At 44.0% G+C, this 24,874-nt stretch overlaps 1 protein-coding gene and 1 pseudogene across 1 annotated transcript; one reads left to right on the top strand and one right to left on the bottom strand.

Annotated features, from left to right (window-relative positions):
* Nucleotides 1–1,232: 1,232 nt before the first annotated feature.
* The window catches only part of LOC115206794 (intraflagellar transport protein 80 homolog), an 89,702-nt pseudogene continuing 66,060 nt past the window's right edge, over nucleotides 1,233–24,874 (bottom strand).
* Nucleotides 6,468–7,647, top strand: c15h3orf80 (chromosome 15 C3orf80 homolog). Its single transcript, XM_029772917.1, has one exon. The coding sequence runs from the start codon at nucleotides 6,753–6,755 to the stop codon at nucleotides 7,395–7,397; it is 645 nt and encodes a 214-aa protein (XP_029628777.1). The 5' UTR covers nucleotides 6,468–6,752; the 3' UTR covers nucleotides 7,398–7,647.

Raw genomic sequence — 24,874 nt, forward strand, 5'->3', positions numbered from 1 at the left:
ATTTTATTTACCCGTGCTTTGTGGCAGCCTGTACTTTGTACTTGTGTTTTTGTACTTTGTGCTGCCTCACTGGTTCGTTGGGCATTTGTTTTGTGACGCAGTTGCGTTCTGTTCAAATTATTTCCTTAGTAAAGTGCTTTGTCCACTCATCTCTGCTCTCCTGCGCCTGACTTCGATGCACCAGCTACACTCACCTCTTGACAAAGGAGTTATTTTTGGATTTTTGGATAAATGCCGAAATAAGGTATGTGGTAAACACAGGCATTGGAGATCTTATACGTTTTGTTCTATGAGATAAACTCCATCAGCTAACGTCACCTCTTGTGAATTTTGAAGCATTTATGTAATCAAAAAAAGCACATAAAGGCTTCATAATTCATAAAGGTCATGTTAACTGACTGATATTATCTCATAGAACAAAACGTATAATATCTCCTAAGCCTGTGTTAACCTCACACCTTATTTTTGAAGTTTATCCCAAAACCCATTTTTTTCTCCATTAATTTTCCCCATAGGAATAGAGTGCCACAGTGGATACATCATAATACCCATATAACCTAGCTGTCAAACAAGGAAATTGTTCTAAATGTTTTTTCACCATTCATTTTTCCCATAGGGGATTTTAGAACCACTTTAAACAAGGTCTGTGTTTCATGTAGGCTTTCACTGGTGTGACATTTTGATAACTGTGTAAATCTCTCACGGACAAGTTTACTTTTATCAATATATTCGTCTCTATTTACTCTCAGATTCGAAAATGCTAATTAGCATCAAAGTAGAAAGCATGCAAGACTACAAATCTCTGCAAGCTCCTGCACGTCATCTCTAGCTGACACCTTTGCTGTCAGCTAGCTAGCTACCTTGATCCAAAATGAACAATGAAAATAGAAACTCATGTGTTGGTTTATTTTTGCATTTGGTCTTCTGTCTTTTACAGAATACCATCCTAGTAGCAGTCAGGTATTTACATTGTTCCATGAATATTATACTTTTGCAAAGTAGCTAGCTACCCACCTACATGATATTAGCAACATACCCTTATTTTACCATATCCTCTTCTCCTTCAGCCAGGGGAGGTCTAAATTTAATCTCTTATAATTTCTGCCAACTATATGAACGAGGTGAAATCTACTTCCCTTCATGGTGTCAGAATCCACTGCTGTATTAAAGCTATTCAGAACTAACTTGTTGCCATGTTCTGTTGCAGATTGAAAGCCAGATTAACTCATTGCAGAATGTATCCATAATCATGAATAAGCATTTTTATTTGATAGGAATGCATCTAGTCACCCATCAATCACGTCAAACACTTGAACTCCAACAATGACATTGTTTTAAATAAACAAAAATACTAAACAATGCATACATATGCCTTTCATACATAACATATAAACATCTGACTTGAAGTAAAGATTAAATGATGTATTAACCAATGCTACAAACCTGGGACATCGAAGATCACCATATGAACTTTTATTACTATCAGAGAGTACACATGTTCTTCTGATTTTCCATTTTAGGAATTAAACCAGCACAAATAACACAACATGTAAAACAGAATATTGTGATTTTTGGTGGGTGAGTTACAAATGGAGAAACAACTGGATATGTAAGGTAGGTTTAATATAAAATACTAGCTCACCTCCAGCAGAATAAGAAACACACTTAACTTCCTCAAAACAAGGAAGCCATGCCTGAACGCAGCTATATCAACACCCTTCTGGTCAATGTAACAGGCCCATATTGCTGATGTCAGCTGTGAGCAGAACATTTACCACTGCATTCAGTCTGAACCACAAAATAAGCAGGACAGTATTACACTGGTGAAAAAAAAGTTACAAAAACAGTGCACCACAACACTTTGCAACTTAGTCTAGACGTTATCAAATCAGCAGAAGAACCAATGTAGGAAGTAGCATAGAGAAAATGGGTGAAGTTAGGGTTGGTTTATAGAGATAAGATGGAGAGATCCAAAGTGTCTGAAGTTGAGGGACCATGGGGCATGAAAGGCAGTGTGGAATAAGGGGTAGGTAGAGGGATGGTTGGCTGTGGGATAAACATAAAATGGGGGCTGGTGTGCTTCTGCAGCCCTTTTAGGTCGTTGTCACAAATATCCAGTCATACACAGGTTCTCTGTGTGTCCCTCATTCCGTCTCAGTTGCAGCATTCAAACCGTGGTCATCGTGTGTCTGTGAATCACAACATTAAAGACAATGAGTGATCACAGCATTTCCAGAAATGAAGCCATACCAAATACAACTTAAGCATTGAGGACAGCCTTTTGTTGACAACATGGCGGTTTACACTATGTCTACTGTGTGTGAATGATAGAAGAATCTTACCCAAGCTGTAGGTCCATTTCAGTGTGTGGTCACTTAGGCCTGCACATCAACCAGTATTGGGACAATTGGAGACTTGGGATGCTTGCTCTCAAAGTTCTGCTTGAATGTCTTCTGGTCTGCGTCTATAAAGGTCAAGTACAAAATGGAGGAAGTTAATCTGTGGATTAGATTGAATACAAATTTGACACCAGAGGAGGCTGGTGAGAGGAGCTATAGGAGGATGGGCTCATTGTAATGACTGGAAAGGAATATTGGAACAGAGTCAAACATGTGGTTTCCATATGTTTCATGTGTTTGATACCGTTCCATTCCAGTCATAGCAATGAGCACATCCTCCTATAACTCATCCCACCAGCCTCCACTCGTTGAAACAAATAATAAACTAGGCACACACAGTACCAACCAATACTACTCACCTGACAGACAGGGCAGGTGTGGACCAGTGCTGCCTTCGTTGCAGTCTTCTGGTCCACAGCTGCTCCCTTAGCAGCCACTGCCTTGGCATCGGTCAACTAGTTCAACTTCAAATTGAGAGTGGAGCATGTGTGATACAGTTGAAGTCGGAAGTTGACATACACTTAGGTTGGAGTCATTAAAACTCGTTTTTCAACCACTCCACAAATTTCTTGTTAACAAAATATTGTTTTGGCAAGTCGGTTAGGACATCTACTTTGTGCATGACACAAGCCATTTTTCCAACAATTGTTACAGACAGATTATTTCACTTAAAATTCACTGTATCACAATTCCAGTGGGTCAGAAGTTTACATACATTAAGTTGACTGTGCCTTTAAACAACTTGGAAAATTCCAGAAAATTATGTCATGGCTTTAGAAGCTTCTGATAGGCTAATTGACATAATTTGAGTCAATTGGAGGTGTACCTGTGATGTATTTCAAGACCTACCTTCAAACTCAGTGCCTCTTTGCTTGACATCATGGGAAAATCAAAAGAAATTAGCCCAAAAATTGTAGACCTCCACAAGTCTGGTTCATCCTTGGGAGTAATTTCCAAACACCTGAAGGTACCACGTTCATCTGTACAAACAATAGTAAGCAAGTATAAACACCATGGGACCATGCAGCGGTCATACTGCTCAGGAAGGAGACATGTTCTGTCTCCTAGAGATGAACGTACTTTGTTGCGAAAGTGCAAATCAATCCCAGAACAACAGCAAAGGACCTTGTGAAGATGCTGGAGGAAACAGGTACAGAAGTATCTATATCCAAAGTAAAACGAGTCCTATATCAACATAACCTGAAAGGCCGCTCAGCAAGGAAGAAGCCACTGCTCCAAAACCGCCATAAAAAAGCCAGACTACGGTTTGCAACTGCACATGGGGGCAAAGATCGTACCTTTTGGAGAAATGTCCTCTGGTCTGATGAAACAAAAATAGAACTGTTTGGCCATAATGACCATCGTTATGTTTGGAGGAAAAAGGGGGAGGCTTGCAAGCCGAAGAACACCATCCCAACCGTGAAGCACGGGGGTGGCAGCATCAGATTGTGGGGGTGCTTTGCTGCAGGAGGGACTGGTGCACTTCACAAAATAGATGGCATCATGAGGAAGGACAATTATGTGGATATATTGAAGCAACTTCTCAAGACATCAGTCAGGAAGATAAAGCTTGGCCGCAAATGGATCTTCCAAATGGACAATGACCCCAAGCATACTTCCAAAGTTGTGGCAAAATGTTTTAAGGACAACAAAGTCAAGGTATTGGAGTGGCCATCACAAAGCCCTGACCTCAATCCTGTAGAAAATTTGTGGGCAGAACTGAAAAAGTGTGTGAAAGGAAGGAGGCCTACAAACCTGACTCAGTAACACTAGCTCTGTCAGGACGAATGTGCCAAAATTCACCCAACTTATTGTGGGAAGATTGTGGAAGGCTACCCGAAATGTTTGACCCAAGTTAAACAATTTAAAGGCAATGCTACCAAATACTAATTGAGTGTATGTAAACTTCTGACCCACTGGGACCCACTGTGATCCTAACTGACCTAAGACAGGGAATTTCTACTAGGATTAAATGTCAGGAATTGTGAAAAACTGAGTTTAAATGTATTTGGCTAAGGTGCATGTAAACTTCCGACTTCAACTGTATATCAATACCATCTAAATTAATCCCACCGATTGTACCCATTGTACAGAATAATGACTTAAAAGGGTGGCCATCTCCAGATTTGAATTGTAGGGGTGTGTATAAGCTTTTGTTCCAGACCAGCTCATACCTGAATACAAATCATAGCCTATCACCGTGATTCAGTATGTTGACTATTTAAGTCAGGCGTTAGAGCTGGGCTGGGACAAAACCCTTTACACGCTCTTGCTCTACAGAACCTGCAATGATTGAGCTAATCTTACCCCACACATCTATGCTTCATTCAGATTTTGTCCGGTCTGGACCGGCCTTGATTTCAATGTCCACAGTCGTCCGGTCTGGACCGGCCTATATTTGGCCCAAACATAGATGTCTATAATTGGTTCAGATTTGGTCCGGTCCAAATCTGAGCCAATCATAAACATCTATGTTTCACAAGTTTGGACAGAACAGTACAGCACAATGCAGAACAGTAGAGCACAGCAGAGTACAGTAGGCCTACATTACATAGTATAGTACAGTAGAGTACAGTACAATACAGTAGAATATAGAGTACAGTGAAGTAAATAATAGTAAAGTATAGTGTACTCTATTGTATCCTACTTTACTCTAATGTACTCTACTGAATTAAACTATACTGTACTATACTCTAATGAATTAAACCATACTGTACTGTACACTACTGTAAACTATTCTGTACCATACTGTACTCTACTGTAGTCTACTGAATAAAGCTCTACAATCCTGTACCATACCATACTGTACTGTGCTCTACTGTAGTGAACTGTGCCGTACTGTACTGTGATGTTCAAACTTGTGAAACATAGCCTAGACATCTATGACTAGTTCACTATAGGGATGGTGCCAGATTTCCACCAGACGTGACGCTTGGCATTCAGGCCAAAAAGTTCAATCTTGGTTTCATCAGACCAGAGAATCTTGTTTCTCATGGTCCGAGAGTCCTTTAGGTGCCTTTTGGCAAACTACAAGCAGGCTGTCATGTGCCTTTTACTGAGGAGTGGCTTCCGTCTGGCCACTCTACCATAAAGGCTTGATTGGTGGAGTGCTGCAGAGATGGTTGTCCTTCTGTGATGTTCTCCCATCTCCACAGAGAAACTCTGGAGCTCTGTCAGAGTGACCATCGGGTTCTTGGTCACCTCCCTGAGCAAGGCCCTTCTCTCCTGATTGCTCAGTTTGGCTGGGCAGCCAGCTCTAGGAAGAGACTTGGTTTTTACAAACTTCTTCCATTTAAGAATGAGGGAGGCCACTGTGTTCTTGGGGACCTTCAATGTTGCAGACATTTTTTGGTACCCTTCCACAGACCTGTGCCTCGACACAATCCTGTCTCAGAGCTCTACAGACCATTCCTTCGACCTCATGGCTTGGTTTTTGCTCTGACATGCACTGTCAACAGTGGGACCTTATATAGACAGGTGTGTGCCTTTCCAAATCATGTCCAATCAATTGAATTTACCACAGGTGGACTCCAATCAAATTGTAGAAACATCTCAAGGATGATCGATGGAAACAGGATGCACCTGGGCTCAATTTCGAATCTCATAGCAAAGGATCTGAATTCTTATGTAAATAAGGTATTTGTTTTAATTTTTAATACATTTTGCAAAAATGTCTACAAACCTGTTTTCGAGCTTTCATTATGGGGTATTGTGTGTAGATTAATGAGGGGGAAATCAATTTAATACATTTTAGAATAAGGCTGTACAACAAAATGTGGGAAAAGTCAGGGGTCTGAAAACTTCCCGAATGCACTGTATGTGCAGTTGAAATTTGTCCATCGAATTTACTGCTGCTAATGTTGTATTTTCAACATCTGGAACATACATATTTTTTTTACATCTGGAAAATACCAAAAATACGTATTTTCACTTTTGTTTCAGCACTTAAAATACAGTGGATTTCAACACCCCCAAAATACTTATTTAACGTCTAGAAAATACATATTTTCGACAACCGGAAAATACGTATTTTCACCTTTCACTCGGCACCTAGAATGCACCTGACTTCAACGTCTGGAAAATACGTCATTTTGCTTACTGGGGGTCTTGTCCCGCGCACTCACACCCTGTAGAAGAGGCTACTCGTCTCACTCGCAGAACCGGAGGAGCTGGTGGCTATATTATTCTGCAGTAGCTGTCTCCGGAGAGCGAATGAAGGAAGAGGATTGGCACAAACAGGCAGCAAACATAGTAGCTAAAACTGCTGTGGACTCTTTCTCACCAAAAGAGGAACCAGACGGCAGGCAGGCACGGACGCACAAGTCTATCCTAACCGGACGAACCGACTAGTAAATGGACATAATGTTTAATCTATCCACCGGCAGCAGAACGTGCATATACAGCATCACCTTTCTGTCCGCGGTCGTGATTTCCTCCTGCCACGCGCTCCGCCGCTGTGGGGACGTCCAGTGCGTTGAGGGCCAGCAGTGCTGCCCCCCTACCGTTACCGGCAACGGTAGCGCGAGTTCCACGGTGCGCTGCTGCAAGCTCCCGCTGCATATATTCTTCGACAACGTGGGCTGGGTGACGCGCAAACTATCGGGCATCCTGATCCTGCTGCTCCTCTTCGCAATGGGCTACTTCATCCAGCGCATCATCTGCCCGCGGCCGCGCCGACACCCCGAACACCCCGAGGAGCCCTCTCTCTTCCACGGACACGCCACCGCGTCCCAGGACTCCCTACTGGACCGGTACCCCGAATACAGTTTTGGGGACTTCACCTCGCCAGTGCTGCTACCCGCATATGACGAGGTGAAGTACCTGCCAACCTACGAAGAGACCATGCAGGAGGTGCACAGAGACCAGTCGGATGATAACTTACTGGTCCGGTCGGAGGAGCCTGCTGCGGACCGAGGGACGAGGGGAGGACCGATACCCAGAGAAGAGGGACAGGACACTTCAGGACACAACACACGCGCGTCACGGAATTCTGTCTGACTAAATGTGATGGACTATCTAATTTAAGAATTGTTATTTTATTATGAACTAAAGGAGAGACTTACAGGCTTTATATATAATAACTTAAGTGCAATTACAATCTGTTGCAATGAATGTTGAAAATAATATGAACTGGCAATTTGGTCAATGACGTGAGTTTTATATGATTGGGCGGATGATTCCCCTTTTGTATGCAAATTAAGACTTGGTATGAGAAAAGGAGACAATAAAAGAGATATGGTTGCTATGATTGACGCTCTTTTGTGTATTGACAGGCAGCTAATTTGGCGCCGGTACAATCACATTATGTTTTGCTTAACGGTTCAATTTCCAAAGGCACCGTGAGACAGTTGGCTTTCTCCATATTTTTCTTTTATGAGATGAACAGGCTGAGAATGAGTTTTTGAGTCTGCTGGGCCTGAAATACGTCAATTCATTCTTATATCTATATCCTAGAAATCATGTCATATAATAGTATTTGTCGTTTTTCACACATGTACAACTGTGTATTAATATGCATGAGACAATTGGAAATGTTTTTGTTTTTTTCTTCATATCACAACTCTCCCGGTCACAGGCTGGGTCTATGAGAATCACCTAGTCCATGAAATGAATACAAATACTCTCTCCAACACATCTACATAAGCTATGCCTGACATTTTGTTACATCAGAAAGTTATTTTATCCAATGTATCAGAGAGCTCAGCTCACACATACTGCATCACGAACACAATATCTCCTCCCTCCCTCCTCAATGAGAGATGATGATGATCCTAAATACTGATCCAAGGTCTAGTTACCATGTGAGTGAGCAGACCACCTCTGATAGTTTATCTTTGACGTAGTGACCATAGTTGAATGACAAAACATTCACCATCATCAGCATTAGAGCACTTGATTACAGACATGCCTTGCATGGAAAAAGGCAGGAAGATGACTGATAGACAATACAGACAGTCATAAAGACAGAAGTATAGAATAGACAGCAGTAAATAAAGAGCTAAGCTGGCAGACATAAAGCTGGAGCTGCAGACTGAGATAGCTGGTATACAGGAGAGATCAGTGAACAGAGATTACACCCTTGTCTGTTTATTGATCTGTCTGTCTGTCTGTCTGTCTGTCTGTCTGTCTGTCTGTCTGTCTGTCTGTCTGTCTGTCTGTCTGTCTGTCTGTGTCGCTGGCAAACAGCAGACCAGTTAGCAGGCTGGTACATTTCAATATCTTAATGCTCAATTCTAAATCGATTTGTAGCCCAGGAACCAGAAATAATATACAGTTGAAGTCGGAAGTTTACATACACTTAGGTTGGAATCATTAAAACTCGTTTTTCAACCACTCCACATATTTCTTGTTAACAAACTATAGTTTTGGTAAGTCGGTTAGGACATCTACTTTGTGCATGACACAAGTCATTTTTCCAACAATTGTTTGCAGACAGATTTCACTTATAATTCACTGTATCACAATTCCAGTGTGTCAGAAGTTTACATACATTAAGTTGACTGTGCCTTTAAACAGCTTGGAAAATTCCAGAAAATGATGTCATGGCTTTAGAAGCTTCTGATAGGCTAATTTACATAATTGTTGTCAATTGGAGGTGTACCTGTGGATGTATTTCAAGGCCAATCTTCAAACTCAGTGCCTCTTTGCTTAACATCATGGGCAAATCTAAAGAAATCAGCCAAGACCTCAGAAAAAAAATTGTAGACCTCCACAAGTCTGGTTCATCCTTGGGAGCAATTTCCAAACGCCTGAAGGTACTACGTTCATCTGTACAAACAATAGTAAGCAAGTATAAACACCATGGGACCACGCAGCCGTCATATCTCTCAGGAAGGAGACGCGTTCCGTCTCCTAGAGATGAACGTACTTTGGTGCGAATAGTGGAAATCAATCCAAGAACAACAGCAAAGGACCTTGTGAAGATGTTGGAGGAAACAGGTACAAAAGTATCTATATCCAAAGTAAAACGAATCCTATATCAACATAACCTGAAAGGCCGCTCAGCAAGGAAGAAGCCACTGCTCCAAAACCGCCATAAAAAAGCTAGACTACGGTTTGCAATTGCACATGGGGACAAAGATCATACTTTGGGGACACATGGGGACAAAGATCATACAAAGATCATGTCCTCTGGTCTGATGAAACAAAAATAGAACTGTTTGGCCATAATGACCATCGTTATGTTTGGAGGAAAAAGGGGGAGGCTTGCAAGCCGAAGAACACCATTCCAACCGTGAAGCACGGGGGTGGCAGCATCAGATTGTGGGGGTGTTTTGCTGCAGGAGGGACTGGTGCACTTCACAAAATAGATGGCATCATGAGGAAGGACAACTGTGGCTATATTGAAGCAACATCTCAAGACATCAGTCAGGAAGTTAAAGCTTGGTCACAAATGGGTCTTCCAAATGGACAATGACCCCAAGCATACTTCCAATGTTGTGGCAAAATGACTTAAGGACAACAAAGTCAAGGTATTGAAGTGGCCATCACAAAGCCCTGACCTAAATCCTATAGAAAATTTGTGGGCAGAACTGAAAAAGCATGTGTGCGCAAGAAGGCCGAAAAAACCTTACTCAGTTACACCAGCTCTGTCAGGAGGAATGGGCCAAACTTCAACTTATTGTGGGAAGCTTGTGGAAGGCTACCTAAAACGTTTGACCCAAGTAAAAAAATGTCAAGGTAATGCTACCAAATACTTGAGTGTATGTAAACTTCTGACCCACTGAGAATGTGATGAAAGAAATAAAAGCTGAAATAAATCATTATCTCTACTATTATTCTGACATTTCACGTTCTTAAAATAAAGTGGTGATCCTAACTGACCTAAGACAGGGAATTTTTACTAAGATTAAATGTCAAGAATTGTGAAAAACTGAGTTTACACGTATTTGGCTAAGGTGTATGTAAACTTCCGACTTCAACTGTAGCTGTGTCCAGCTAAGCTTATGATAGACTAGGTGGCATTTTTGGCCATACTTTTTAAACCTTACCTATCCACTCTTCTCAGATCTACACAGAAAATGACACAGGGAGTAGGGTTCTATTTGGAATTGGGCAATAGATTTCTACACTCTGTGCACAGCCTAGGGTACAGCCACATCCTCTCCACAGTAGGCTGGGAAAGAAAAGTCATCAATCTTTCTGTGGAACAGTGGAACGTTGAGATGCACCAACTCTCCAAGAACTGGTTTATCTGAAGTGCATAAGAGTGGATAAGCAATGAGAAACTAAAGGATACTCATTAGGAGTTTGGGTTATTGGAGTAATGTCAGATAAATACTGTATGTGCTTTAGCCAGGCTTCCTAGTCTCAATGATACCATCATCTTCAATAGGGATTCTGACCATGGCCGTTATGGATCACGATAATGGGACAGCTAGTCTGTCTGACTGGAGGGTAATCCTATACCGTCCAGCCAGGGCCGGTCTGTTGTGTTGGACACTGATGGATTTCCTCCACAGAGGAAATTGGTGGATAAGAGGAGTTTACACAAAAAAGCATTAAATCCACTGATGGATGAATGGAGGGAATGAGACAAGATGCAGACACATTACACATCACAGTACGTTTTAGTGACAGAATACAGATATGGTATTACTGGAATTTGTGATTTAACAGTAGAGATCACATTTTTGCATCTGAGGCTCTGAGGCTCTCTCACTCTCTCTCTCTGCAGTGGAGACAGCCTCTACAAGTCCTCTGCACTCAGGCTGTGAGTTCAGGGGCCTAGGGCACGATCCAATCCTATAGAATCCACAGCATTAATATTTCATCAGATGGGGTAAAACTCTGCTATTCTGCGCTTTGAGGAGTCACTCGAAGGAGATCTGAATTCAATAATGAGACAGACTGCTGACATGACTTGCTGCCACCAGCATACCACCCTTCATCCCACTGCTGGCTTGCTTCTGAAGCTAAGCAGGGTTGGTCCCTGGATGGAAGACTAGATGCTTCTGGAAGTGGTGTTGGAGAGCCAGTAGGAGGCACCCTTTCTTCTCGTCTAAAAAAATAATATCCCAAAGCCCCAGGGCAATGATTGCCCTGTGTAGGGTGCTGTCTTATGGATGAGATGTTGAACTTGTGTTCTGACTCTCTGTGATACCTAAAGATCTCATGTAACTTATTGTAGGAGTGTTAACCCAGGTATCCTGGCTTAACTCCCAAGCTGTGTCTACAATCATGACAAGACAACTCATAAGTATTGAGATGTTTTGGAAACCCAGGCCATTTTTATGGGGTGTGTAACAGCCCAACCCCAGTGTGAGAAAAATAGACAATATACGGTAATTCTGTGTATCTAACAACTGATTATGCCAATGGAGCAGTTATTCAATGCATTAGTGGGAAAAACAGCAAAGAAACCAAGGCCAGATCAATGTGCATTAAGCTCCTCATAAATCCTCCATTATGCCCCGTCAGGGTCTGAGCTTTGGTAGTAGCAGCATGGTTTGGATAAGGCGTATTCAATTCAGTGTGTGTGTCTGAGTGTTATCTGTGTGCTGTGTGTTTGAACATACTTGTGTAACAGTTCAGGGAACACGTGCTTTGAGATGTGTGTATTCCGGGGGTAAGACATGTGAAACCTGACTCCTGGCTGATACAGAGTGCTGCTCCTCTTGGGTCAGAGATGACTGGAGAGCTTCCACACTACCACTGGCATCATAGCTACCCGTCCCCCTCTCTCTAACTTTACTCTAGACAAGAACGGCCTGACTGTAGTTAGCTGGGGAAAGATGGAGGTAGTTCATTCTAGCCTGCACTTAGGACAATACCTGAGTGAACAGGGATCGATAGGATACAAAAACAGAGAAAGAAAAAGAGAGGACATGAAAAGAAGGGGGTGTGAGAGAGGCTGAACTTAATGATTCAGTCTTGCTCTGTAAAAGTGTATGACAAGCAGCCCTAGACTGCTCCTCTACTGCGCCCGTTAGCCATCATCCTGTATCCATCAGGAACCCAGGAGCGCCGGTGGCCAGACCAGAATGACAGGGATCCATCCTGCTGCTCCTGGCTTCCATGCTGGGGCTGTGTTTGAGTGTGTGTGTTGGGAGTGGAGATCGATAGGGTGTAATGGCAAATTATGGGCTGGACCTCTGTCAGGGGAGGAAGCTGTTTCCCACCACCACAGAGAATACACGTCAAAGCCTTAATACTTAATATAAACACAAATATCTATGATTACAATTTTTTTTACGTTTTCTTTAACCCTTTTCGTGATATCCAATTGGTAGTAGTAACAGTCTTGTCTCATCGCTGTAACTCCCGTACGGACTCGGGAAAGGCGAAGGTCAAGAGCCATGCATCCTCCAAAACACGACCAGGCCAAGACACACTGCTTCTTGACACACTGCTCGCTTAACCTGGAAGCCAGACCCACCAATGTGTCGGAGGAAACACTGTACAACTGAAGTCACCGTGCATGCGCCCGGCCCGCCACAAGGAGTAGCTAGAGCGTGATGAGACAAGGACATCCCGGTCGGCCAAACCCTCCCCTAACCCGGACGACGCTGGGCCAATTGTGCACCGCCTCATGGGTCTTCCAGTCGCAGCCGGCTGCGACACAGCCTGGGATCGACCCCGGATCTGTAGTGACGCCTCTAGCACTGCAATGCAGTGCCTTAGACCACTCCGTCCCTCGGGTGGCCTATGATTACTAGTTAAAACGGACTGGGCTGGGGCTGACTGCATTGAATTGAAATAGCAGTTGAGGAGATAAAAATAAGTCAGTTGATCGATCTGATAAATATGTATTTATTAAACATCTACATATGTACATTCTCAGAGATTAAGGCATTTAAGTTAATTGTAAAAATATATATAATTTTATAAAAAACACAAAAATAACACTAACCATGTTTGATAAATGACCACTTGAAAATATGATGTACATTTGGTCCCTGGATGAGGTCAAAGGTGTGGGGTCAAGGGTCAGCATCGAGAGGCCAAGCTGCTCCTGACAGAGGTGATGGCAGCCTTCTCTCTCTCCTTAACCTTCGCCTGGATCTTTTCCCAGTTCACCTCTACCTGATGGGGTGGGGAGAAAGAGAAAGAGAAGAGAAAAAGAGAGAGAGAAAGATTAGAGAAGTGGGTCAGTCTAATGGGAAATAGTGTGATAGAAAGGGCACAGTGCCTCTTATAACAAAATACTGTCTAGTTTCGAAGAGAAGAAGTCTTTACTACTACAGCTGGTTAGTGTTCACTATATGACAGTCAAAAGCAATGACATATCCTACCCTGTCAACGTACTGCATGAACCTCTTGTTGGTCTCTAAAGTCCTGCAAGAACTTGGAGTCTGTAGGCCAGCACTGTGTCCACATGGGTCTTATGTTTTACTGCCAGCTCCAACACCCTGAGGACACATGAAGCTTTCAGTCCCAATCACAGATGCATATGTAAGTATACACAGACAGACAAACAGAAAGACATGTCATAGAGACAGAAATATTCAGATTCACAGGCAGACAGACATTTAGAGACAGACACACACCCCCACACCTGTCCCCGTTGTAGAGGTTGATGTGGACCTGTATGGCTTGGTAGACCAGGCCAGCCTGTAGCCGAGTGGACAGTAACATGTGGGCCACTAAAGATTCCTTAGATGGCAGATCCTTGATAGAGTTAATATACTGCACCTTATCCACCTGGAGAGAGAGAGAAAGAGAGAAAGAGAGAAAGAGAGAGAGATTGATGGAGGGTCTTACCTCTCCAATGGCAGCGTAGGCCACCTCCACTGTCGTCATCTCCCTATTGGCCATTGCCATGCCAGCGAGACACGCCCACAGCAACTAGTCCTATAGAAACAGAGACAGACATTAAGCAAATAGGAAATGAAATTTGCCATGCACACATTGTCTTAGCATAAATAAACGCACACACCACATAAGCACACACACACACACGCACGCACAAACAAACACACACATCCACACATGATAGGGAGCAGGCATGAGTGCCAGGGGACAGGGAGCCGGGGTATGGGGCTATTTGTCAGGGGGTGGAACTGCTGCTCAGCCTGACAGGCTGGTGGTGGCACCGGGGCACAGTGCGTGGCCCAGCCCTGACCACAAGGCCCTGCACAGGGGGGCTAGCCTAGCCCTGCTCGCCTGGGTCATTAAAGGGACGGGGCACTGAGAGAGAGGAGGGCTGTGTGTTATTAGAGGGATGGGAGGTCCATTACACTGGCGTCTCTACAGGGACACTCTTCCCATTACCAGTCTGCTCATCCTCACAACACAGGCCTCGTTAGTGTCACTCTGCAGGGCACACACACTCACACACACCCTGTAATCTGACTTCCGTGTGTGTGATTCTGATATCATACTCATTCAGGACACGCAGACGTACTTAGACAAACATGCAGGCCCACACGCACACAGACATAATGTCACTCCCATTCACTCTTACAGTCACACTCAAACTACGCCACTCAACAGTATCGTTGAAAGCAAAGCCCAGAACAACATCCTCATGCATCCTGTCATCTCATCTGAATCCTTCATTAAGACAAACAACATTGGCCATAAAACTGTGAAGACAACAACAAAATCATCCTTTTCTAAAGCCACTAAATGCTGGTCAGAGAGTCAGAGAGAGATGGGCCAGTTTCCTCCAATCAGAGGAGAGATTGTGGTGTTGGCTCACTGTTAGAGCCTGGCTTGGGATTTAGTCACACTGCTGGGCTGCCCATGTTTGTGTGACTGTGTACAGTATGGTTGTTTGTGTACAGGCCTATCAGCATGTGTGTGTCTATGTGTGTGTGTGTGTGTGTGTGCGTGCGTGTGCGTGTCTGTTACCAACAATCAGTGCCATGAAAGTATCCACAAGGGGCTAATCCTCCATACCTGGCTGACAGGGCTTCCCCACAACACTCCTCCCACTCCGGGAAAAACCACACCAAACGGCCACGAAAGACCAAACCCTTACCAGAAATGGGGGGAGGAAGGAGGAGGGGTGGCTGTTGAAAGTGGTGACGCTCCTTCTTCCATACAGTGCATTCAGGAAGTATTCACACCCCTTGACTTTTTCCACATTTTGTTGTGATACAGCCTGAATTTAAAATGGATTAAATTGATAGTGTGTGTCACTGGCCTACACACAATACCCCATAATGTCAAAGTGGAATTATGTGCAAATTAATAAAACATTTAAAGCTGAAATGTCTTTACCCAATAAGTATTCAACCCCTTTGTTATGGCAAGCCAAAATAAGTTCAGGAGTAAAAATGTGTTTAACACGTCACAATGAGTTGCATGGACTCACTCTGTGTGCAATAATAGTGTTTAACATGATTTTTGAATGACTACCTCATCTCCCACACATACAAACATCTGTAAGGTCCCTCAGGTCGAGCAGTGAATTGTAAACAAATATTTAACCACAAAGACCAGGGAGGTTTTCCAATGCTTTGCAAAGAAGGGCACCTATTAAAAATATATTTAAAAAAGCAGACATTGAATATCCCTTTGAGCATGGTGAAGTTATTAATTACACTTTGGATGGTGTAGTAATACACACAGTCATCACAAATATACAGGTATCCTTCCTAACAGTTGCCGGAGAGGAAGGAAACCGCTCAGGGATTTCACCATGAGGCCAATGGTGACTTTTAAACAGTTACAGAGTTTAATGGCTGTGATAGGAGAAAACTGAGGATGGATCAACAACATTGTTGTTACTCCACAATACTAAACTAATTGACAGAGTGAAAAGAAGGAAGCATGTACAGAATATGCAAAACATGTATCCTGTTTGCAACAAGGTACTAAAGTAAACTGCAAAAAATGTGGCAAAGAAATGAACTTTATGTCCTGAATACAAAGTGTTGTTTGGGGAAAATTCAACACAACACATCACTGAGTACCACTCTTCATATTTTTAAGCATGGTGGTGACTGTATCATGTTATGAGTATGCTAGTCATCGGCAAGGACTAGGGAGTTATTTTAGGATAACAATAAACAATAGAGTTAAGCACAGGCAAAATCCTAGTTGAAAACCTGCTTCAGTCTGCTTTCCAAAAGACACTGGGAGACAAATTCACCTTTCAGCAGGACAATAACCTAAAACACATGGCCAAATATACACTGGAGTTGCTTACCAAGACAAAACAATGTTCCTGAGTGGCCTAGTTAAAGTTTTTTACCTAAATTGGCTTGAAAATATATGGCAATACTTGAAAATGGCTGTTTAGCAGTGATCAACAACCAACTTGAAGAATAAAAAAAAAAAGATTTTAAAATATTGTACTATCCAGGTGTGCAAAGCTCTTAGAACTTATCCAGAAAGACTCACAGCTGTAATCGCAGCCAAAGGTGATTCTAACATGTATTGACTCAGAGGTGTGAATACATTTTCAATCAATGAGCTTTTTTTTTACTCATTAGGCCAGACAAAGTTGAATTACAGGCTGACTACACCGCTCACGTCGAGTCTGCGATAGTTGCAAAATACATTTAGAAATCTATATTATTCAATTATTGCACCCACACTGCTCGCACACGCCAACGAGCGTCTGCATTGCAAGGGCTAAAATAGAAGTCAGTTCTAAAACGCGCAGCCAGTTTGGATTCCGTGTTACTGTTTATTTTGGCCAATATATGCGGCTCTTTGTTTATAATGCACTGTCCGCTCTCCCTTGATGACATGGAACCCAAACCGGCAGCGCGCGTACGCCATCGTGCATACATTTATTTTGTCCCCCCACACCAAACGCGATCACGACACACAGGTAAAAATATCAAAACAAAGTCTGAACCAATTACATTAAATTGGGGGCAGGTCGAAAAGCATTAAACATTTATGGCAATTTAGCCAGCTAGCTTGCACTTGCTAGCTAATTTGTCCTATTTAGCTAGCTTGCTGTTGCTAGCTAATTTGTCCTGGGATATAAACATTGAGATGTTATTTTACCTGAAATGCACAAGGTTCTCTACTCTGACAATTAATCCACATATAAAACGGTCAACCCGAATTTTAGTCATCTCTCCTTCTTCCAGGATTTTTCTTCTTTGAACTTACAGTGGGGCAAAAAAGTATTTGATCCCCTGCTGATTTTGTACGTTTGCCCACTGATAAAGAAAGGATCAGTTTATAATTTGAATGGTAGGTTTATTTGAACAGTGAGAGACACAATAACAACAAAAATATCCAGAAAAACGCATGTCAAAAATGTTATAAATTGATTTGCATTTTAATGAGGGAAATAAGTATTTGACCCCCTCTCAATCAGAAAGATTTCTGGCTCCCAGGCGTCTTTTATACAGGTAACGAGCTGAGATTAGGAGCACACTCTTAAAGGGAGTGCTGCTAACCGCAGCTTGTTACCTGTAAAAAAGACACATATCCACAGAAGCAATCAATCAATCAGATTCCAAACTCTCCACCATGGCAAAGACCAAAGAGCTCTCCAAGGATGTCAGGGACAAGATTGTAGACCTACACAAGGCTGGAATGGGCTACAAGACCATCGCCAAGCAGCTTGGTGAGAAGGTGACAACAGTTGGTGCGATTATTCGCAAATGGAAGAAACACAAAAGAACTGTCAATCTACCTTGGCGCTCCATGCAAGATCTCACCTCGTGGGGTTGCAATGATCATGAGAACGGTGAGGAATCAGCCCAGAACTACACAGGAGGATCTTGTCAATGATCTCAAGGCAGCTGGGACCATTGTCACCAAGAAAACAATTGGTAACACACTACGCCGTGAAGGACTGAAATCCTGTAGCATCCGCAAGGTCCCCCTGCTCAAGAATACATATACATGCCCGTCTGAAGTTTGCCAATGAACATCTGAATGACTCAGAGGACAACTGGTGAAAGTGTTGTGGTTAGATGAGAGCAAAATGGAGCTCTTTGGCATCAACTCAACTCGCCGTGTTTGGAGCAGGAGGAATGCTGCCTATGACCCCAAGAACACCATCTCCACCATCAAACATGGAGGTGGAAACATTATGCTTTGGGGGTATTTTTCTGCTAAGGGGACAGGACAACTTCACCGCACCATTTGACGGGGCCATGTACTGTCAAGTCTTGGGTGAGAACCTCCTTCCCTCAGCCAGGGCATTGAAAATGGGTCGTGGATGGGTATTCCAGCATGACAATGACCCAAAACACACGACCAAGGCAACAAAGGAGTAGCTCAAGAAGAAGCACATTAAGGTCCTGGAGTGGCCTAGCCAGTCTCCAGACCTTAATCCCATAGAAAATCTGTGGAGGGAGCTGAAGGTTCGAGTTGCCAAACGTCAGCCTCAAAACCTTAATGACTTGGAGAAGATCTGCAAAGAGGAGTGGGACAAAATCCCTCCTGAGATGTGTGCAAACCTGGTGGCCAACTACAAGAAACATCTGACCTCTGTGATTGCCAACAAGGGTTTTGCCACCAAGTACTAAGTCATGTTTTGCAGAGGGGTCAAATACTTATTTCCCTCATTAAAATGGAAATCATTTTATAACATTTTTGACATGCGTTTTTCTGGATTTTTTGGTTGTTATTCTGTCTCTCACTGTTCATATAAACCTACCATTAAAATTATAGACTGATCATTTCTTTGTAACTGGGCAAACGTACAAAATCAGCAGGGGATCAAATACTTTTTACCCCCACTGTATATGGTGGGGGTAAAACACAGTTTGTCTTTCAATCACCCACGTGGGTATAACCAATGAGGAGATGGCACATGGGTATCTGCTTCTATAAACCAATGAGGAGATGGGAGAGGCAGGACATGCATCGCGATCTGCGTCACAAATAGAACTGACTTATAGAACTGATCATCAAAGGTTAGTGTTTAATTCTATCTCTATTTCTGCTTTTTGTGACTCCTCTCTGGCTGGAAAATGGCTGTATGTTTTTTTTTTGTGACTAGGCACTGACCTAACATAATCGCATGGTATGCTTGCGCAGTAAAGCCTTTTAAAGAAGTTTATCTTTAAAATGGTTTATAATACTTGTATGTTTGAGGAATTTTAATTATGAGATTTCTGTTGTTTGAATTTGGCGCCCTGCAGTTTCACTGGCTGTTGTCACATCGATCCCGTTAACGGGATTTGAGCCATCAGAAGTTATTAAGAACAAATTATTATTTACAATGACGGCCTAGGAACAGTGGGTTAACTGCCTTGTTCAGGAGCAGAACGACAGATTTGTACCATGTCAGCTCAGGGATTCGATCTATCAACCTTTCGGTTACTGGCCCAACGCTCTAACCACTAGACTACCTGCCGGTCCATAATGTTGCTGCTACCGTCTCTTATGACCAAAAAGAGCTTCTGGACATCAGAACAGCGATTACTCACCTCGAATTGGACAAAGAGTTTTTCTTTAATGAATCAGCTGGGAAGGATATACTACAAACACCCGAACAGGCCCTTATCCACGTCATTCGCTCGAGAAGGAAACAAAGATTTCATGGAAACAGATCAGGGTGCCTTGTGAGGATCAGGCGACGAGTGGCTAATCTGCCTTTGCCATCCGTCCTGCTAGCTAACGTTCAATCACTAGAAAATAAATGGGACGAACTGAAAGCACGTATGTCCTACCAACGGGACATTAAAAACTGCAATATCTTATGTTTCACTGAGTTGTGGCTGAACGACGACATTAATAACATGCACCCTATCAGCAGGATAGAACAGCAGCCTCTGATAAGACACGGGGCGGGGGCCGATGCATATATTTAAACGATAGCTGGTGCACGATATCTAAAGAAGTCTCAAGGTTTTGCTCACCTGAGGTAGAGTATCTCATGATAAGCTGTAGACCACACTATCTACCTAGAGTGTTTCTGTATTTTCCGTAGCTGTCTATATACCACCACAAACCGATGCTGGGACTAAAACTGCACTCAGTCAGCTGTATACCGCCATAAGCAAACAGGAAAATGCTCATCCAGAGGCAACGCTCCTAGTTGCCAGGGACTTTAATGCAGGGAAACTTAAATCAGTTTGACCAAATTTTTATATCAGCATGTTAAATGTGCAACCAGAGGGGAAAAAACTCTAGACCACCTTTACTCCACACACAGAGACGCTTACAAAGCTCTCCCTCGCCCTCCATTCGGCAAATCTGACCATAATTCTATCCTCCTGATTCCTGCTTACAAGCAAAATTAAAGCAGGAAGCACCAGTGACTCGGTCTATAAAAAAGTGATCAGATGAAGCAGTGATCAAGACGAAGGAGATGATAGTGGACTACAGGAAAAGGAGGGCCGAGCACGCCCCCATTCTCATCGACGGGGCTGTAGTGGAGCAGGTTGAGAGCTTCAAGTTCCTTGGTGTCCACATCACCAACAAACTAACATGGGCCAAGCCCACCAAGACAGTCATGAAGAGGGCACGACAAAACGTATTCCCCCTCAGGAGACTGAAAAGATTGGGCATGGGTCCTCAGATCCTCAAAAGGTTTAAAAGCTGCACCCTCAAGAGCATCCTGACGGGTTGCTTTACTGCCTGGTATGGCAACTGCTCGGCCTCCAACCGCAAGGCACTACAGAAGGTAGTGCGTAGGGCCCAGTACATCACCGGGGCCAAGCTTCCTGCCATCCAGGACCTCTATACCAAGCGGTGTAAGAGGAACGCCCTAAAAATTGTCAAAGACTCCAGCCACCCTAGTCATAGACTGTTCTCTCTGCTACCGCACGGCAAGCTGTACCGGAGCGCCAAGTCTTGGTCCAAGAGGCTTCTAAACAGCTTCAACCCGCAAGCCATAAGACTCCTGAACAGCTAATCAAATGGCTACCCAGACTCATTGCCCCCCCTTCTACGCTGCTGCTACTCTCTGTTATTATCTATGCATAGTCACTTTAATAACTCTACCTACATGTACATAATTACCTCGACACCGGTGCCTCCACACATTGATTCTGTACCGGTACCCCTTGTATATAGCCCCGCTATTGTTATTTACTGCTGCTCTTTATTTATTTGTTATTCTTATCTCTTACGTTTTTTAAAGTACTTTCTTAAAACTGCATTGTTGGTTAGGGGCTTGTAAGTAAGCATTTCACTGTAAGGTATACTACACCTGTTGTATTCGGCGCATGTGACAAATAAAATTTTGATTTGAATAAACAACCGGATAGACACGAGACAACAAGACCGACATGAGACAATCGAACAGACATGAGACAACCACAGAGAAATGAGGAAAGAAATTTGACACACTGAGACCTTAGACAAGACATTGAGATACACACCCCACTTCCAAAGAGTGACAGTGAGTTCCCACGCTGCCTGTTGTTCCCACACTATGGTGGGGGGAACCCATAAGGTCTATCAGAACACAACACTAGAACCCTGGAGAAATCCCATTCACTGATCTGTGGCCCCCCAGCCCGCGTGGCCCCTCTCGGGGGCTGAGTGTTTCCCCTGGGGCCAGGGCTCTGGTTCTCTGGTCCCTTTGGCCCTGCTTTGCTCTGCTGCAACCCACAATGTGCTAGCAATTACAGGCCGCTAATTACACCATTTATCCTAAATAACTGGCTTTAAGAGAGGGCTCAGAGCTCATGGCTCAGAGCAGCCCTCCTCTCCTGGGTAGAGTAGGGGCAGGGCCAGGGAGACAGCAGGCCTGGTGTTAGACATTTGGCACTGGATTATTTCACACCATTATTCTATTTTCAACATATTGTGAAGAGTTTTTTTAAGATGTGTTTTGTACAGTATTTGGTGTTGAATATGATGTGTGCTCTGCTCTATACAGATCAGACTCATTCTGCAGCGGACCAGGGAGTCACCAGAGAATGTCTCCATGAGAATGTCCCCTCTCCTGTCAGGTGTGTGTTACCTTGGCAAAGCGGCAGAGGCGCAGTGCGTCCTCCCAGCGAGAGGAGGCGCTGTACTCGTGCAGCACGGTGGGGTAGGAGACACGCTGCTGTACACCAACGAGCCGTCACCTGGGTCCCGACGTAGTTCTGGATGTGGGCCGCACGGCTGAACTCACTGTGGAGGGGGACAGACCGACAGATATAAAAATACATTCTGTACACAGCCACTTAGCCTAAGGGCAGCCACTCAGGAATCTCTTTTAAACAGCTTTTACACAACATGAAAACATTTCAGATGAAGCAGTACCTTTTATTTCGGATAATGGGGAACTGTTTTCTGTGTGTGTGTGCGTGCACGTGTTACCTGGCGTCTTTCATGTAGAGTGTTTTAGCCAGCAGGTCCAGTGAAGACCGCACTGGGATAGTGCCACACAGTGAACTGTGTGTCCTGAATACCACACAGGATGTTAGAGGAGTCGTTCCAGGACATAGTGTGGACCACAGTACCTATTGAGCAGGATAGAGACAGACAACACTCAGAATAACTAACTATAACCTCTACCACATGGTGTGTAGACCATAGTGCATGTGGGTTATGGTTAGAAAAATCTATCTGGTAGGCTTTAGGTGCTTAACAACACAAAGCAGTTTGAAATCTATCTCCCCCTCCCTTTCTCTCCTTCCCTCTCTCCTTCCCTCTCTCCTACCTATCTTGCAGATGTTGTGTTCTTTGTTGAGGCGATGGACAGCGGTCAGGTACAGGTCACGGTTCTTGTCTATGACTGCAATCTTCCTCTCGCTGGACGGGCCACACTGGTCCAGAGCTATCTCCACCACCTCCATCTGGAACACATGCACGGACACATGCAAACATACACACACACACACACACACACACACACACACACACACACACACACACACACACACACACACACACACACAGTGAAATGGGAGGCAGAAAGTTGTGTGAGAGAGGCCTGGTTCACATGAGCAGGGCAAACTGAACCACCAGTGGCAAACCCCACCAGTCCCCATAACACATACAATATTGTCTTTTGATACACATCTCTTCTCAACACATGATCACCCATATCACAAGCCCTCTCCTCTCCCCCTCCACACTCTCTATTCCCCAGTACTGCCCTGAGTACACAGCCACAGGAGGACTAGGAGGGAACAACTGAGCCCAGATCAGAGGGAAGATACTCAACTCAGAGGGAAGAGGTGGAGGAAAGGAGAGACGAGGGAGAAATGGGGGAGGCAAGAGAGTGGAAGGGGGTGCCAGCAGTCTGACCCCACAGCTCCTGGCCCATACTCCCCAACAGGAGTGTGTGTGTGTGTGTGTGTGTGTGTCAGAGCCAGCTGGCTTCAGTGCAGTGCTCCTCTGTCTTGGAGCTGTGGAGTGCTGGCAGAGACAGTAACTACTGATCCTGGCTACTTCTCCTCCTTTTCTCCCTCTCTAATTCACTCCTTCTCTCTTTATCCCTTTCAGTCCTGTTCTTACTCCATAACCCTCCCCTTTTCTCTCCATCTCTTTCTCACACACATGCACTCACTCCAGTTTCCACACAGGCTGTATGTCTCCCTCTTAACTATCAAGTTTCTTCTTTTCCCTCAACACCACTAATTCTTCTCTCTGTCTTCTCTCCATGGCTCCCTGACCTTTTCACCCTGGCCGTTGGGGGCACTCGAACCCACAGCTACCCTGAGGCACAGATCTAGGATCAGATCTAGGATCAGCTTACCCTCCCCCAATCCTAACAGGTTGCTCAATGTAACAGTATGGATTAAGATGTAGGCATGTGGAGACATGCACAGTCTTCTCATGTCAGTGTGTGCACACTAACAGGAGAGTGTAATGTGTGCTGTGACTGACTGTTGGTGTGTGTTGGTTGGTGAATCACCCACCTTGTCAGTCAGGGGCTTCCCTTCACCCAGGGGTTTCCCCGTCAGGGCATCAAACAGAAAGATGACTGGAGGAAAAGAAGAGAAGAGAGGAGAGGACGGAGAGAGAGAGAGCAGGATAATGATGGCAAACGGTCAGTGTTCCAGTCCTGCTTAAGTCATTTCTCCAGCGTTTTATCTCCTGGTGAAGTGTAATCCTCTTGTTGGCAAAGTGCTCCTGATGTAAATGTCATTGAGTGAAGAAGCCTAAGGCAAATCTCGCCCTGCTCTGTGGACAACAAAGTTTAGTATTGTAGTAGTGAAGGAACAGCTCGGCTGGCCTTCCACTCACCCTTCTCATCGCTCTTGTCCCGGGTGGCGATGGTGTCATTGCTAAGGGAGACTGACTGGGCATTGAGGATGTCCGTTCTCATGCCAGGGAATCTGGGCGTGGAGATGAGACGGCCCTCGTAGGAGAACACATAGACCCCCGTCCCATCCACCAACAGGAAGTGTCTGAGACAGAGAGGAGCCAAAACAAAGAGGAGAAAGGGAAAGACAGAGAGATAAAGATGGGGGGAGTGATAGAAAGCAGGGTTAGGGACAGAGAGATGGAGAACAGAGAAGAGAACGAGTGATAGAAAGCAGGGTTAGGGACAGAGAGATGGAGAAGAGAACGAGTGAGAGAAAGGAGGGAGCAACAAAGAGGAGAGTGGGAGTGGTAGAAAGGAGAAGAGAAGAGAATAACAAACCGCAAGATGGAGCCAAGATATTACAAAGATCTCACCAAATAAATAAGAGGGAGAGTGTTTATTTTATTGATAT

Source organism: Salmo trutta, chromosome 13 (genome assembly GCF_901001165.1).
Source record: "Salmo trutta chromosome 13, fSalTru1.1, whole genome shotgun sequence".
Taxonomy (NCBI): domain Eukaryota; kingdom Metazoa; phylum Chordata; class Actinopteri; order Salmoniformes; family Salmonidae; genus Salmo; species Salmo trutta.